Raw genomic sequence first — 17,205 nt, 5'->3', positions numbered from 1 at the left:
TGATTGCTTCATGATCATCTCTTATAAATGATCTCTTTGCTTCAGTCTTCTCCCTTCCACTGCATTATTCACTGTAGGCAGAATAATGCTCTGAAATCCAGATCTGATAAACCTGTAAGTGGCTTCTCTAGCCCAAGATGAAGTCCAAACTCTTCCTGACATGCAAGGCCTCTGTTCACCTCTCTAGCCTCCACATTCATGTTACTGTCTTTCCCTTGAATGATTTTCTTTAACTTCTTCCTGCGTGTCCCCTCCTAACATACTCTTTTTATCCACCCCCATGGGCCTTCTCCCAGTTTTTCTTCCATCTCCCAAGGTCCATCCCTCCAAACTCTATTATTGCTCATTGAAGTTACAGCTTTTTTCTGGAAACCTTCCATGACCTCTTTCCCCTTAGAATATGATTTAGTTGGGGCAGCTGGCTGGCTAAGTCAGTAAAACATCTGATTCAGGATACTGGCTCAGGTCATGATCTCAAGGTTGTGAGACTGAGTCCCATGTTGGACTCTGTGCTGGGTGTGGAACCTACTTAAGTTTCTCTCTCTCTCCTTCTCCTCTCCTCTCCACCTGGCTTGTGCATTCTCTCTCTCTAAAAATAAATAAAATTTTTTAAATTTTATTATTTATTTTTATTATTTTGTATTATGTTAGTCACCATACAGTATGTCATTAGTTTTTGATGTAGTGTTCCAAGATTCATTTTTTAAAAAATTTTATTTATTTATTTGACAGAGAGAGAGATCACAAGCAGGCAGAGAGGCAGGCAGAGAGAGAGCAGGAAGCAGGTTCCCTGCTGAGCAGAGAGCCCGGCGCAGGGCTCGATCCCAGGACCTGAGATCGTGACCTGAGCCGAAGGCAAAGGCTTTAACTCACTGAGCCACACAGGTGCCCCGCAAGATTCACTGTTTACATTTTATTTTATTTTATTTTATTTTATTTTATTTTATTTTATTTTATTTTATTTTATTTTATTTTTATTTTCAGCATAACAGTATTCATTGTTTTTGCATCACACCCAGTGCTCCATGCAATCCGTGCCCTCTCCAATATCCACCACCTGGTTCCCCCAACCTCCCACCGCTACAAACCTCTTAGATTGTTTTTCAGAGTCCATAGTCTCTCATGGCTCACCTCCCCTTCCAATTTCCCCCAGCTCCCTTCTCCTCTCTAACTCGCCTTGTCCTCCATGCTATTTGTTATGCTCCACAAATAAGTGAAACCATATGATAATTGACTCTCTCTGCTTGACTTATTTCACTCAGCATAATCTCTTCCAGTCCCGTCCATGTTGCTACAAAAGTTGGGTATTTATCCTTTCTGATGGAGGCATAATACTCCATAGTGTATATGGACCATATCTTTCTTATCCATTCGTCTATTGAAGAGCATCTTGGTTCTTTACACCGTTTGGTGACCATGGCCATTGCTGCTATAAACATTGGGGGTACAGATGGCTCTTCTTTTCACTACATCTGTATCTTTGGCGTAAATACCCAGTAGTGCAATTGCAGGGTTATAGGGAACCTCTATTTTTAATTTCTTGAGGAATCTCCACACTGTTCTTCAAAGTGGCTGCACCAACTTGCATTCCCACCAACAGTGGAAGAGGGCTCCCCTTTCTCCACATTTCCTCCAACACATATTGTTTCCTGTCTTGCTAATTTTGGCCATTCTAACTGGTGTAAGGTGATATCTCAATGTGGTTTTAATTTGAATCTCCCTGATGGCTAGTGATGATGAATGTTTTTTTATGTGTATGATAGCCATTTGTATGTCTTCATTGGAGAAGTGTCTGTTAATATCTTCTGCCCATTTTTTGATATGATTGTCTGTTTTGTGTGTGTTGAGTTTGAGGAGTTCTTCATAGATACTGGATATCAACCTTTTGTCTGTACTGTCATTTGTCAATATCTTCTCCCATTCCATGGGTTGCCTCTTTGTTTTGTTGACTGTTTCCTTTGCTGTGCAGAAGCTTTTGATTTTGATGAAGTCCCAAAAGTTCATTTTCGCTTTTGTTTCCTTTGCCTTTGGAGACATATCTTGAAAGAAGTTGCTGTGGCTGATATCAAAGAGATTACTGCCTATGTTCTCCTCTAGGATTCTGATGGGTTCCTGTTTCGTGTTGAGGTCTTTTATCCATTTTGAGTTTATCTTTGTGTATGGTGTAAGAGAATGGTCGAGTTTCATTCTTCTACGTATAGCTGTCCAGTTTTCACAGCACCATTTATTGAAGAGGCTGTCTTTTTTCCACTGTATATTTTTTCCTGTTTTGTCGAAGATTATTTGACCGTAGAGTTGAGGGTCCATCTCTGGGCTCTCTACTCTGTTCCACTGGTCTATGTGTCTGTTTTTATGCCAGTACCATGCTGTCTTGGTGATCACAGCTTTGTAGTAAAGCTTGAAATCAGGTAATGTGATGCCCCCAGTTTTATTTTTGTTTTTCAACATTTCCTTAGCAATTCGGGGTCTCTTCTGATTCCATACAAATTTTAGGATTATTTGCTCCAGCTCTTTGAAAAATCCGGTGGAATTTTGATTGGAATGGCATTAAAAGTACAGATTGCTCTAGGAAGTATAGACATTTTAACAATGTTTATTCTTCCGATCCAAGAGCATGGAATGGTCTTCCATCTTTTTGTGTCTTCTTCAATTTCTATGTCCTGTGTTATTCCTTATGTTCGACAAGTAAGTAAAACCATATGATAATTGACTTTCTCTATTTGATTTATTTTTCTTAGCATAATCTCCTCCAGTCCCATCCACGTTGATGAAAATGTTAGGTATTCATCCTTTCTGATGGCTGAGTAATATTCCATTGTGTATATTGACCATGTCTTCATTATCCATTTGTCTGTTGAAGGGCATCTTGGCTCTTTCCACAGTTCGATTATTGTGGACAGTGCTGCTATGAACATTGGGGTACATATGGCCCTTATTTTCACTACTGCTGTATCATTGGGATAAATACCCATTAATGCAATTTCTGGGTCATAGGGTAGCTCTCTTTTTAATAAATGTTTTTTAAAAGACTATGAATTAGTTATTCCTTTCATATGCTCCCATAATATCCTCTCCTTACACCTGCATGGCCAACTGTCACTGTTGGGTACTTGCTTATTTAGAAGTCTATATCTCTCACTAGACTGTGACTTTTTAAATAGAGGAGATCATTTAATATTTATGTTTAAATCCCCAGTGCCTGGTAAAATGCCTGGCATGGAGTGATTGCTTATTAAAAGTTGTTGAGTAAAAGAAGACCCTTGAGAGAAGAATTTTAAAAGGGAATATAGGACAGAAACTCTCAGTTCTGGTCAATGACATAAAGTCTACAAATGATAGGGGAGGACCATTATTTTTCAACGAACTTGAAGAAGGAACTGCATTTCCTTCCTGGTACAAATAAAAAGTGCTGATGCTAATAGCTGGAAACAAACTAGTTACCTGAAAATACGAACTTATAAAATGTATCTCCCCTCCTCCTCCCTGCCCCAGAAGGCTAGATTCATGAGGTATTTCTCAGAAATAACTAGCAAAACCTGTAGCTAAGAGGAATGCAAAGAGTAGCATGATCCCAGAAAACTATGCTGTGAAGTGTACTGTTGTAATTGGCATTGTACTTTGAATTGGTTTTTAATCAGCTAAATACATACTTACAAGTTCACAATCAGGAAAAGATCATTTTATTTCAGGTTGCTAATATTCCAGGTTGACAGGGCTAGAGAAAAATTAGAGACGATTTATCCAGGATGTTTCACATCTAGGAATCCTGAAACTTGGAAAGAGAAAGTGATTTTCTGAGCTTACACAAGTGGGTCTAAATCAGAAATACAATTCAGGTAAGTGTATTTAATCTCATGTTCCTTACACCACTCCCTCTGGCTTCATGAATCTCAGTGCCATGTTCTTCATACAAATAATATTATCTATCTCATTATGTTTACAGACAAAAGAAATGGATTTTGCATCTAGTGATCCTGAAAATTGCTCATTACCTACAGAAATGGTCACTTCTGTTTATTCATGGAATAATTCAATTCCAAATCTATGGGACATGTGGCAGTAGAGAGTATGACATGCTGATTTTTTTCGCATATAGGAATGAGATTAATAATGCAAAGTGAATTCCAATGGCTTGACTTACATGGAAGAAGTCCTAGGAGCAGAAATAAAATGGGAATTTTTCAACTATTTCTTACCTCTGGATCCATTTTGCTCCTGAAATTTTAAGTGAGAAATTTGCCAGAACTCTTGTTGCCAAGGTCTCTAAAAATGAGTTATGGACAAGTTATGTTCACAGGGAATATTTGCTTAAGTCCCATCCTTTGGCCATAGGACAGATATGGCTACGTCAAGCAGGGAATGTCACATCCTTCTCCACCCAGAGGCTGTTCCTATGTGCTCAAAAAGGAGTAGGTAGTTGAATGGGTTCCAGTTATAAGTGTCTGCAGAAGGATTGCTGGTGGAGCTGCATAACCCCGGATTAGCACTTACCTAGAAACACAAAATAATCTAAAGAAGAATGGAATGTTGATAGTCATTTTAATGTCAATATGTCAAACATGAAATAACACAATATCCAATAAAAGCAATAGTTAAAAGCTATTAACTACTCTTCCCTGTATCTTTCCTTCCCATCTATCACAAATCTATAAAACAGTGTGTGCATTTGCCTTAGAAGATATTTGAGTTAAACCGGACAAAAATATAAATAATGGGCAAGAAATTAATCTTAATGGCTCATGTGCTTTGGAAAGTAACCAAAGGAGAAGCAGTAAAATTTTCAAGAGAAATGAAAAGGACCAAGTTCTAACACTGACTAACGCTGCTGTTTGGCAGCAATCTCGAAAGGCAAAAGACTGCTTAGTGTATGACTATAAAAGGTGTCTGCCAAACCCAGGATTCAAGAGTTCTCAATCTCAAAAGTCACCACGTCGCATAGGTGGCACAGAATCAAGGAACTGCCTCAGGGAAGGGAACCATTTACAGCTGGCTTGGACCTTCAGGATGCAGGCAATAGCCATGACTATCCAGGGATTAGAGGGCCTCTCCTCATTTTCTTGTGCACTCCTTAACTGTCTCAGATCTTCATTAATCTGCATTATGAATGACACCACATGTCCCCAAAGCCCACAGAAGACTTGGAATCAGACATAATTTTATTTAGAGAAAAGGAGGTAATAGATAATTTCTACATTTATTTTTTTTAATTTTCTAATTTATTTTCAGCGTAACAGTATTTATTGTTTTTGCACCACACCCAGTGCTCCATGCAATCCGTGCCATCTTCAATACCTACCACCTGGTTCCCCCAACCTCCCACCCCTCCACCCTTCAAAACCCTCAGACTGTTTTTCAGAGTCCATAGTCTCTCATGGTTCACCTCCCCTTCCAATGTCCCTCAACTCCCTTCTCCTCTCTAACTCCCCTTGTCACCTACTATGTGGGGGATCATACTGGGGGTTGCTAAGAATTCATGTGCAGTACACATCCACCTTGAGCGCTGGCTGCCCTAAAATCACAGCCCATCAATTCTTTCTGAGATAAAACCTTACGTCTGTTAAGGAACTGGTAAAAGAAATGAGAATGGACTTGAAGTTCCTTTGAAGTAACTTTTGATCTAGGCAATGTGTTGTGATTGTATTGAGTTTACATAATCATACTGTTTTTAGTTTTTAGTTTTATTTAAATTCAATTTAATTAACATATAGTGTATTATCAGTTTCAGAGGTAGAATTCAGTGATTTATCAGTTGCATATAACACCCACTGCTCATTCCATCAAGTGCCCTCTTTAATGTCCACCTCCTAGTTGCCATCCCCCACCCATCCCCCCTAGCAACCCTCAGTAGTTTTCCCTGTGGTTAAGAGTCTCTTAAGGTTTGCATCCCTCTCTGTTTTCTATGTTCATCTGTTTTGTTTTTTATATTCCACGTATGAGTGAAATCATATGGTATTTGTGTTTCTCTGACTGACTTATTTTGCTTAGCATAATAATCTCTAGTCTTATCCATGTTTCAAATGGCAAGATTTCATTCTTTTTGATGGCTGAGTAATGTATTCTGTTGTGTATATATATCACATCTTTGTCCACTCATCTCTTGATGGACACAGGGCTCTTTCCATTCTTTGGCTATTTTAGACATTGCAATAAACATTGGGGTGCATGTGTCCCTTTGAATCACTATGTATCCTTCGGACAAATATCTAGTAGTGCAGTTGCTAGGTCGCAGGATAGCTCTATTTTTAACTTTTTGAGGACCCTCCATACTGTCTTGCAGAGCAGGTGCACCAGCTTGCATTCCCACCGACAGTGTAAGAGAGTTCCCTTTTCTCCACATCATTGCCAATATCTGTTGTTTCCTGAGTTGTTAAATTTAGCCATTCTGACCAGTGTGAGGTGGTATCTTATTGTGGTTTTGATTTGTAGTTCCCTGAGGCCAAGTGATGTTGAGCGTTAAGTCTTTAGACAGTTACTGAGTAGTGGCAAGAGGAAGAAAGAAAAATGCAGTCTTAGTAGAATTTTTTTTTTATTATGTTAGTCACCATACAGTACATCATTAGTTTTTGATGTAGTGTTTTATGATTCATTGTTTGTGTATAACACCCAGTGCTCCCTGCAATACATACCCTCCTTAATACCCATCACTGGGCTAACCCATCCTCCCACCCCAAACTCCTCTAAAGCTCTGATTCCCAGGGTCCATAGTCTCTCATGGTTCGTTTCCCCCTCTGATTACCCCCCTCTTCATTTTTCCCTTCCTTCTAATGTCCTCCATATTATTCCTTATGTTCACAAATAAGTGAAATCATATGAAAATTGTCTTTCTCTGCTTGACTTATTTCACCCTGCATAATCTCTTCCAGTTCCACCCATGTTGATACAAATGTTGGGTATTCATCCTTTCTGATGGCTGAGTAATATTCCATTGTGTATATGGACCATATCTTCTTTATCCATTCATCTGTTGAAGGGCATCTTGGCTCCTTCCACAGTTTGGCTATTGTGGACATTGCTGCTATGAACATTGGGGTACATGTGGCCCTTCTTTTCACTATATCTGTATTTTTGGAGTAGATGCTCACCTAGTGCAATTGCTAGGCCATAGTGTAGCTTTATTTTTAGCTTTTTGAGGAGCCTCCACACTGTTTTCCAAAGTGGCTGCACCAACTTACATTCCCACCGATAGTGTTAAGAGGATTTCCCTTTCTCCACAACCTCTCCAACATTTGTTGTTTCTTGCCTTGCCAATTTTTGCCATTCTAACTAGTGTAAGGCGGTATCTCAATGTGGTTTTGATTTGAATTTCCCTGATGGCTAATGATGTTGAACAGTTTTTCATGTATCTGTTAGTCATTTGTATGTCTTTTTGGAGAAGTGTCTGTTCGTGTCTTCTGCACATTTCTTGACAGGGTTATGGGAATTTCCTATGGGAATTTCCAAAAGAAGGAACAACACACTATGGAAATTTCCTATGGGAATTTCCAAAAGAAGGAACAACACACTAATATTAAAAAAAAAAAAAAAAACCACCACCAACAACAAAATACACTTACATTCTTCCCAAAAGGAAGGTACACACTCAAATTAAAACCTAGTTGGTGAGAGATTAGGGTGTGAGTGTGAAAATCAGAAAAGAAACTAAGATTCCTAAATTTTCCTGGATTGGGTTGCCACTGATAAATATTAACAAAGTGAAACTGGAGAGAAGCCACTAAAAATGAGATTTAGCAACAAGGTCTTCTAGGAACATGTTGAACTGGAAGATCCTTTGGGATGTCCGAAAGGTGATACCCAATAAACAGTAGAGAATTGAGTCTAGGACCCAGGTGGCAGATACTTTCTCACGTTCTCTGGGAAAGGAAGTAGGGGTGGAAATCCCATGTTGACATGGGGCTGTGTAACGTGTGAGAAGGTATGGCAGAGCAGAACAAATCTTGTACTAAAATCTGGGGATCCGTTTCACTGTGTGGTCTTAGACAAGATACTCTCCCTTCCAGGGCCTCACTTCCTTTTGCATGATAACTTTGGTATGTGGTGGAAATGAAGGTACTCTTGAATCCTGTCTTGCTTCTATTTAAGGGACTGCCTTTTTAAAATCTGTTTCATTTCATGCTTGCCTCATAAAATTACATTCAGGGAGGGAGACAATACCATTTCTTAATTAAATAACAATAATGAAAAGTTTGAAAGCCAAAGACCCAGGTGCTTGCTCCTGACCTCACCAGCTCTACCATCATTGAGCCATTTTTCTCATTTCTGTCATATAGAACTTGGTCACTCTAATCAGATGCTCCACTATGACTTAGAAAGATCATTTATCTCATTAAGAAAAGTTTCTGGATTTTCAATGTAGTATATATGATTTCTGAATGCTAAAGAAGCACTGAAATATAGGTGAGGTGTAAGTATTCAAATTTCACAATAGCATACACCAAAATTATAGAATTATCTCTGAGAAAAAGAGGTGGTATTAGAGAATGAAAAGTATGAATGAGAGAGGCATACCTTAAAAAATTAGAAATAAATGCAACTAGTTACTGGGAGATCATAAGTTCTGAAATTGAAAGATCTGGTTTGAGTCAAGATTCTGTCATTCATTAGATATCTGCTTTGGGCAATTTGCTTAACTCCTCCAATCTTAGAGTTTGTCCTTTGGGAATTATCGTTAGCTTAACTCCATATTAACTCTGTCTTCTGGAGAGCTGATGTCTTCATCAGCTTCATTATGTTCACAGTTCACAGTTCCGTATTGGAGGAGCACAAAAAATGTAGGATTGATCAAACCACACTGTTAGAAACCATGTTGTGTACTACTGTACATTTTCAAGAAATGTTCTCTCTTTTAAGATTGTGAAGTCCACATGGGCCAAAATCTGCTTGGTTTCTAACAGTGTGGAGAGACTAGAGAAGGGGGTTGAGATGAAAGTGCTAAGTAATTGGAAATCATTAGGGCTGTATTATTGAAAGAACGTTGGTTATGTGGATGGACAGAACATATACAGATATGGGTGCAGGAGAATGTGTCAAACAGAATATCATGGTTATAATCTAAAGAAGTGTGAGGCACTATGCTAAAATCTGGACATTCAATATAAATATTGGTTATTGTTATTGAAGTAGCATATCTTATTTTAAAAAGCGTAGAAGAGAAGTATAGGTCAAGAATTCTAGAGAACTGGATCTTTCAACTGTTACTCTGTGACTAAATAGAGGCCACTTAATCTTTCTGTGTTCGTTGTCCCATCTGCTAAGGGGCATAGCACTAGTCTGAATATTTCACAAGTTTCTTTTAGTCACTTAACAAGCCTTCATAAAACACTGTAAATAATCTTCGAACTCTAGAAAAGGTATTGCAATGCTAAGTACTCATGTTGTGTACTACTGTACATTTTCAAGAAATGTTCTCATTGCTCCTGTTTTCTATTTCAACTCTCCTGCATTTCATATAATCTTGAAACCCTTTATATGTGTCATTTTGTTTATTTCTCTTTACTATACCTATGATTGTATTTGTTCTCAAATATAGCCATGCTGTTACATTTGCTAAGAAACCAGAGGATTATTATGCAAGACAGTTCTGGTAGGTGAGTTTCAGGATGTAACTATTCCAGCTGCCTATAAATCAAGGGAGTAAGGAAGCTTTCCCTGACCAATGAAATTAACATCCTAGCTTAGGTTAACAACCAACCATCAGTGAAAAGGTCAATATTGAGGAAGGTGGACCCTGCCTTATGCATGTGTGTATATATACGTGTATGTGTGCCTCAGAAAAGCCACCCTCACTCATCATCACTATGGAGAGCATCACTGCTTTTGCCATCTTTGCTCTTGTAGCCACCGCATGGGCTGCCCCTCCACCTGGTGAGTTAGGACTCCTTTGAATTGCGATGGCTTTATGTTAACTGCAGTTTGTTCAACCTTCAGTAAAGATGGAATGGAAAGTCAGAAGAAAAATTGAGATGTTAATTATTTGGGTTGGCCTAATTAGCAAGAGGGGGTAGGGGTAAGACCTTCTAGAAGAGGAAGAGAGACTGAGAAGAGGGATAAAAATTGTCATGGGAATAAAAGGTGCAACATAGGGAATATAGTCAGAGTACCATACTACTGCATGGTGATAGATGGGAGCTATAGCCTGATGTGGGGAGCACAAGATACTATGTAGACTTAGTGGGTTTCTATGTTGTACACCCGAAACTAATGAAACATACTGCCTCAGCTATACTTCAATTAAAAAAAGAAAGAAAGAAAGAAAAGAAATGGGCTGTGGGCGACCTGCTCAGTTCCTGATCAACAGGTCAGGCTTCTGACTTGCCTCCCAGAAAAAACTTACGCAGCTTTGAGAACTTCACCCAACCCTACCCTGCCCTTGCTCAGAGGAATTCCTGGATACCTGTGACAGCCCTTTGTCCCATGACCAGGGATTTCCTTCCCCCATGTTGTGGTGGTTTTTAATCAAAATCACATACATTTCTGGCTTCATCCTAAATTGACCCTGAGTAAAGAAGTAATCTGTCAGGGCTGGCCTGGGCGAGGGATGGCAGAAATGGGCTTTCGTTACTGTGGATGAATTCAACCTTGCATCTCTGACTGCGGAATTTGCTCTTTTTCTGATTCTTTCTGTTCAAATGCATCTCACGCCACTCTCTTCCAGTCGGTGATCAAGAAGGGGGAAGAAAGGTGAGTGTAGCTTTTTCTATGGGGTCTTGGTAAAAATGAAATCAGAGCTGATGTGTTAACGGAACTGTGAACATAATGAAGCTGGCTCACTGTGGATAGAAATAATTCCTGGGGAGCTAAAATAATTCCTACTCTCCTTCTCCTGGTGGTGGTTCTTTCTTTAAAGGTCACAAAAGGAATCTCTTTGCAAAAGAACAACAGATAAAGTAAACTGTTACCTTTAGGTGACATTTTAGACTTATCTGAGTATTTTTCACTTTCATTATTCCAGTGTACTCACACTGTAACTTAAAAAGGAGAGACTAGAGAAGGGAGTTGAGGGAAATTAGAAGGGGAGGTGAACCATGAGAGACTATGGACTCTGAAAAACAATCTGAGGGTTTTGAAGGGACGGGGAGTGGGAGGTTGGGGGATCCAGGTGGTGGGTATTGGAGAGGGCACGGATTGCATGGAGCACTGGGTGTGATGCAAAAACAATGAATACTGTTACGCTGGAAAAAAAAAAAAAGAGAGACTAACATTTCCTTCATAAACAGCTAACTCTAGTTTTACTTATGGAATGTTTCATGTCTGACTTAAGCGCAGTTCCTGATCCACATAGGGTCTTCTAGACATGTTTTCTGAAAAGTTGAAGAGGCTAGGACTCTTTCTACTCTCTTTTCTGTCTTCCCAACTTAATACAGGAAAGACTACGGAACTGAAGAAAGACAATGTAGGCCATTCTTTTTTGTTCCAATTATAGGTGGACTGTTTCAAATACAACTCAAAAGGCTCTGCGTTTGCATGCCCAAGGCACCTGAACCCAGTATGTGGCACAGATCATCGCACTTACAGTAACGAATGTATGCTTTGCATGCTAACTCAGTAAGTATCATACTCAGTTGAATCCTCTCTCTCTCTCTCTTTCTCTTTTAAGATTGTGAAGTCCACATGGGCCAAAATCTGCTTGGTTTCTAACAGTGTGGTTTGATCAATCCTACATTTTTTGTGCTCCTCCAATACCCTTTCGACATTGCTTTGTTCAAATAAAAAGTACATAAATACATATACCTGTATCTCTAAGGAGATACGTATTTCTTTGCTATTCAGCCAAATTCTCTTTCACATTATACACTATTGCTCAGGCATTAGCTGTTTTCTACAGACATTTTTATTCCCACATTACACTTGCGGAAGCTGAGTCTTAGGCAGAAAATATATCTTGGTCAAAGTTCCATAATCTTCTGTTGTGTCTTTCTTATGAATAATGAGAGTTCACAAGAATGCTCTATGGAGGCTCTTTGCCAAGGTGCTATTACAAGACTTTGATCTATTCTCCCTACCCCAGAGAAAATCCATGTTGCTGGAGAAGTCTAGGGAGGAGATTATCTGGAGAAGTCTAGGGAGGAGATTGAAAGTAAAGATGGGATTTGGGACCCCCACCACCAGTACCCCACAAATTACATGAGTTCCTCACTGTAAACATCTCAGCTTCTTGAAGAATGAAAGAATGATTATTACCAGCCATTCCAGGAATTGGAAATTCACTACTTTGTGATTAGTGATTAAAATCACGGGCTTTGGTGTCACACATCTGCATTAGAATCCAGACTGTGCTTAGGAGATGTGTGACATTAGGCAGATACACAATCCACCTCATGCTTCAGTATTCTCATCTGTAAGATAGAAATTAGAGTAGTGTTTAGGATCCACAGTGACAAAACCCATCAAATCTTAGCTATGCAGCTAATACAGACTGAATACTTACAGAAATGAGCTCTTCTTCCTCAACATTTTCTCCTTTTCTAACTCTTCTGAAAGTGTATAGTCAAGTGTAATAACAAGTGCTATTCAGAATAAAGTCTCTCAGGATATGCAAACCAATGTATTAACAAAAACACAAGAGACTAAAGATGAGATTTGACTGATTTTTATCATCTCATAGACTCCTTTTAGAAGAGAGATATCTTATAGAAAGAAGTGACTGTAACAAAAACTACACAGACTATAAGTTCCAGAAATGGATTTGAGCATACTTTCTTTTTCTTAACTCCAAAAATATTTTCACACTATATGATGCTTGATTTTCATCTGAGTATTCATGGACTAATTTTTTTGAGTGCCCAATCTCCTCTTAGTGTTGATCTTATTTTCTTGAATTTTATTTGGTCAGTATTAACCAACCTGGGTAGAATATTAATGAGAGCTCCTCATTCTCAGTACAGGACAGAGAATACAGAATGACGTATGACTGTATTTTACCCTGTGGATTGTGAAATGTCAAATAACATATTACCCATTCAATAAAATCTTCTCTTTCAGAAACAAAGGATTTCCAGTCAGAATACTTCAAGATAATGAATGTGTAAGTATACACAAATTTTATTTATTCTTAATATAAAATGTTACAGTAATTCCTCACTTTATGAAAGTTTTAAAATGGACATTCTAGAAACTGTCCACAAGTATGTGTAGTCATAGATAAGTCATGTGGCCAGCCTAAACAGAAGACCTGAGCATAGTTAATTTACTTCTCCAGAGGAAAGCTCCACAAATTCTACTCATAGTCCTTAATTGGAGCAGATTGGTATACATGTGATTGTTTTCTAATTAGCAGGTTAAATAGAGGACATTAGGGACTCAAGGACACTCTCATAAAAATAAAGGAAGTTACTTTTTTTTAAATTCAAGAACAAATGTAAGACAATTCAAGAGTAAAGAGCTATGTGAGTGGATGTCAATAATTTTAATAGAGTTTGAAATGTGACAAGAGAAATAAAAACATGGGGTCATGGGGTTGTGGTAGTAAAGATAGGTCATCTTAAGGAGTGACATCTGACCCAATTTGAAGAAGAGAAATGCAGTCATCAAACGGTTACAAAAAGAGTTAAACTGATTTCTAAGGAGGACTCAGAGTCTTAGGAGTTGTTCTAATGGGTACAGAGGCCAGGTAGGACAGAAAGACAACCTAAGCAAAGGCACAAACATGTATAGGAGCAGGAAACACTCTGGGAATTTAGTCAAGTTTAGCTGGAGTTAGAGGCAGAGCAGATGAGAGAAATAAGCGCAACTCGTGAGGGGACTTTCTGTAGATGGGGAATCTGTTAACTAATCAAAAAACAAGAACTGATTTGGTTTTTAAAAGATCACTCTGACATCAGTGTGGAGGGTGACTGAAATCTTAGCTAAGCATGGACGCTGGGCAGCAAACTGGCAGATACCTGCAACTATGCAGGCAAGACATCCAGAGGGCCTGAATAAAGTAGGTAAGTGTGTGGTGAGGAGAGGACTGGTTCGGAAATTAAGCACAAGATAGGACCCACTAGATGTACTCTGCTCACCAGAGTAAGTGAGAGGGAAGCCCTAACCTCAAGCTAAGCTATCTCTTTCTGTAATGAGATTGCCACCATGGTTGGGTCAGATTTGTAAATTGAAGAGGCTATGTCTTTTTGCATGTGGGGTTGAGGGCTAAATGACCTCTCAAGGCCTTAAAAAAAAAAAAAGTCCATTTTCTATAATTTAACAACTTGAAGTTGTTCTTTCTTTTTTTCTTTTTTTGGACTGCAGGATATTGAGTGCCTCCAATATTCTGAAATGTGTACCATGGAATACATACCTCTCTGTGGATCTGATGGAAAGAATTATAGCAACAAATGTTTGTTTTGCAATGCTGTTATGTAAGTGCTGAATTTAATGTGTTATTTGTAGAAACAGCCTTTTCCACAGAGCCAGAAAACACGATAGCTACCTATTAGCAAGATGCTCCTATAAAGCATAAAAGTAAAGTGATACGCTGAAAATTATATTTTACAAAAAGAAGTAAAAAGGAGGGGGGCAAGAGAAAGAAAGAAAGTGGATAGTGGGAAGAAACTGAAGCTGGAAAAGGGAATTTGGTCAACATCATAATATTACTAAGTGAGAGATAACAGAGATATTTATAGATTTTTTTTATGGCTCGTAACACTGGCTTTGACTAGTACATTGAATTACTTTTTCTATGATGCTGGAACTCAGTTACTAATTACTTACCTTTCATGCTATGTGCTCATTTGGCTGGCTTGATCTAAGAATATTAAAGGTCCAATTTAAGATCTCTAATGCCTTCTCTTTAAAAAAAAAAAAAATGATTTCTCTTGTAGGAGGAGCCGTGGTGCACTTTTTTTGGCAAAGCATGGAGAGTGCTAGTCTCCCTGATGCTCAAGGGCACCAAGTTCCCTTTGGCAGATTCCACATAGAGAACCAATCCCTCTTGGATGGCTATGGGAGCAAATGCATGAATCTGATCCTTCAATAAAAGATTCTCAGCAGAAAGCTTTCTGGTTTGTCTCTGATGTGACTGTTTCTTAACAAGAATGTCTATGGCCATTTCCCTCAATAGGTCACATGGAAAGATTTCCTCTATTTCTACTCAAGTTAAGAGCTGAGAGGTTGTATACACACTGGTGAGAGAAGAATCTGCTCTTAGCATTCCATTTTTTTTTTAAACTCACAATTTTTAAGTAAACATACATCAAGGGGCAGATCTGACCACAAGTCTAACATTAGTACTTTTAGCCACAATAATGAAAGGTGGAAAATTCAGCTTTGGAGAACGATAAAGTAAGAATCCATAATACTGTCAACTAATCAGACCAGGAATAATATTAGAAGTTAGATATCAATTTAAAGAGGACTCAGGGGGAGCCTGGGTGGCTCAGTGGGTTAAAGCCTCTGCCTTCAGCTCAGATCATGATCTCAGGGTCCTGGGATCCAGCCGCACATCGGGCTCTCTACTCAGTGGGGAGCCTGCTTCCTCCTCTCTCTCTGCCTGCCTCTCTGCCTACTTATGGTCTCTGTCTGTCAAATAAATAAATAAAAATCTTTAAAAAAAAGAAAAAAAGAGGACTCAGTCACAACTGGCATCCACAAAGGAAGACATTTTGTTGATGATGCTGGGAAGAGAATAAAAACAATATAATCTGATTAAATTGTTGAAGTCACTAAAAGGCCCAAGGAAAGTTCAAGGTAACTGGGAAAGATGAGGGCATATGCAGGAGTATTGTAAAATAGAGAGATCAGAACTTTGTCATTTCTGGGACCCCACAGAGAGGAGTCATGTCATTAATGTAACATGCATAGACAGATATTTTGCCTTGGTAAAGAGAAGAATTTTCTAATGGTAAATCTTTAAATAGGAACAAAGCTATGCCCTATAAGTTCATCTGTCCAAAGCACAATGCTTTTTTTTTTTTAAGATTTATTTATTCATTTGAGAAAGAGAGAGAATGTGCACATGCAGGAAGGGAGGCGTAGAGGGAGAAGGAGAGAGAACTTCAAATAGACTACCTGCTGAGCATGGAGCCCACTGCTGGGCTCAATCTCATGACCTTGAGATCATGACATGAGTTGAAATCAAGAGTTGGTTGTTAACTGACTGATCCACCAAGGTACCCCAGCACAATGCTCTTTTAGTGAAGACTAGTCAAATACTTGCCAGCTATTTTGTAGAGATTTGTGTGTTTTTTCTAACAACACACATAGAAAGATTATTATAGGTCAAGCAATCTGTTGTGTAGGGAAAAGCAATACAAAATGGGCAAAGAATCCATACCATTAAGAAGTTTGTACACTAGTCAGAGACATGCTTTTGAGTTGATTACTATAGAATGTAAAAAAAAAAACTATAATCAAGAATTATTAGGGACACCTACGTGGCTTAATGGGTTAAAGCCTCTGCCTTCGGCTCAGGTCATGATCCCAGAGTCCTGGGATAGAGCTCTGCATGGGGCTCTCTGCTCGGTGGGGAGCCTCCTTCCCTTCCTCTCTCTCTGCCTGCCTCTCTGCCTACTTGTGATCTCTTTCTGTCAAATAAATAAATAAAATTCTTTAAAAAAAAAAGAATTATTAAAGGTTCAATAAAAACGGAAAGGAAGACCTCACCCTTATAACCTCATTTAACCTTAATTACTTCCTAAGCCCTATGTCCAAATACAGTCACAATGGAAATTAGTGTTTTCACATTTGTATTTGTAAGGGACACAGTTCTGTCCATAGCAGCTAGGTTGCCAGAACTTTGTTTTTATTTGTCGTATTTGAAAATAATATGCATGACAACACAATGATAGAAGAAAAAAATGAAACAGTTCTATTATATGATTCTCTGCTAAGTTAAAGGGTATAATTTCACTTAAAGGTGCACTGTAAGAAGCTAAGAATGTATACTATAAATCCTAAAGCAACAGTAAATAAGTTACAAAGGAAATAAGATGGAATGATGAAAAAAATCCTATATTTGTGTATGTAAAAGAAGACAAAGGAGGTAGAGGGGAAAACAGATTGTACTAATAGAAAGAAAGTAGCAAGGTGATAGACTCAATGTAATTGCATTAGTTAGGATTCTTCAGAAAAACAAAATTAATTGTGTATGCATGTTTGTGTGAAGAGAGAGCGAGCGAGTGAGAGAGAGGGAGAGAGAGATAAAAGAAAAAGAAAAAGATTTATTTTGAGTAATTGGCTCATGTGATTATGGGGCCTGAGAAGTGGGTCAGCACTTCCCTAGAGACCCAGGAG

The 17,205-nt window shown here is 38.6% G+C and overlaps 1 protein-coding gene across 1 annotated transcript; it reads left to right on the top strand.

Moving 5' to 3' along the window:
- The first annotated feature begins 9,652 nt into the window (after window positions 1-9,652).
- On the top strand, window positions 9,653-14,967 carry LOC309861352 (double-headed protease inhibitor, submandibular gland). The gene is made up of 6 exons (XM_082724164.1): window positions 9,653-9,861; window positions 10,652-10,677; window positions 11,420-11,541; window positions 12,979-13,021; window positions 14,224-14,333; window positions 14,796-14,967. Exons 1-6 carry the CDS (start codon window positions 9,732-9,734, stop codon window positions 14,839-14,841), a joined length of 477 nt encoding a protein of 158 aa, XP_082580290.1. The 5' UTR covers window positions 9,653-9,731; the 3' UTR covers window positions 14,842-14,967.
- Window positions 14,968-17,205: the final 2,238 nt, after the last annotated feature.

Source organism: Mustela nivalis, assembly GCF_964662115.1.
Source record: "Mustela nivalis genome assembly, chromosome: 3".
Taxonomy (NCBI): domain Eukaryota; kingdom Metazoa; phylum Chordata; class Mammalia; order Carnivora; family Mustelidae; genus Mustela; species Mustela nivalis.
Note: the sequence above shows the minus strand (reverse complement) of the source record. Positions and strands in the feature narration are given on the sequence as shown.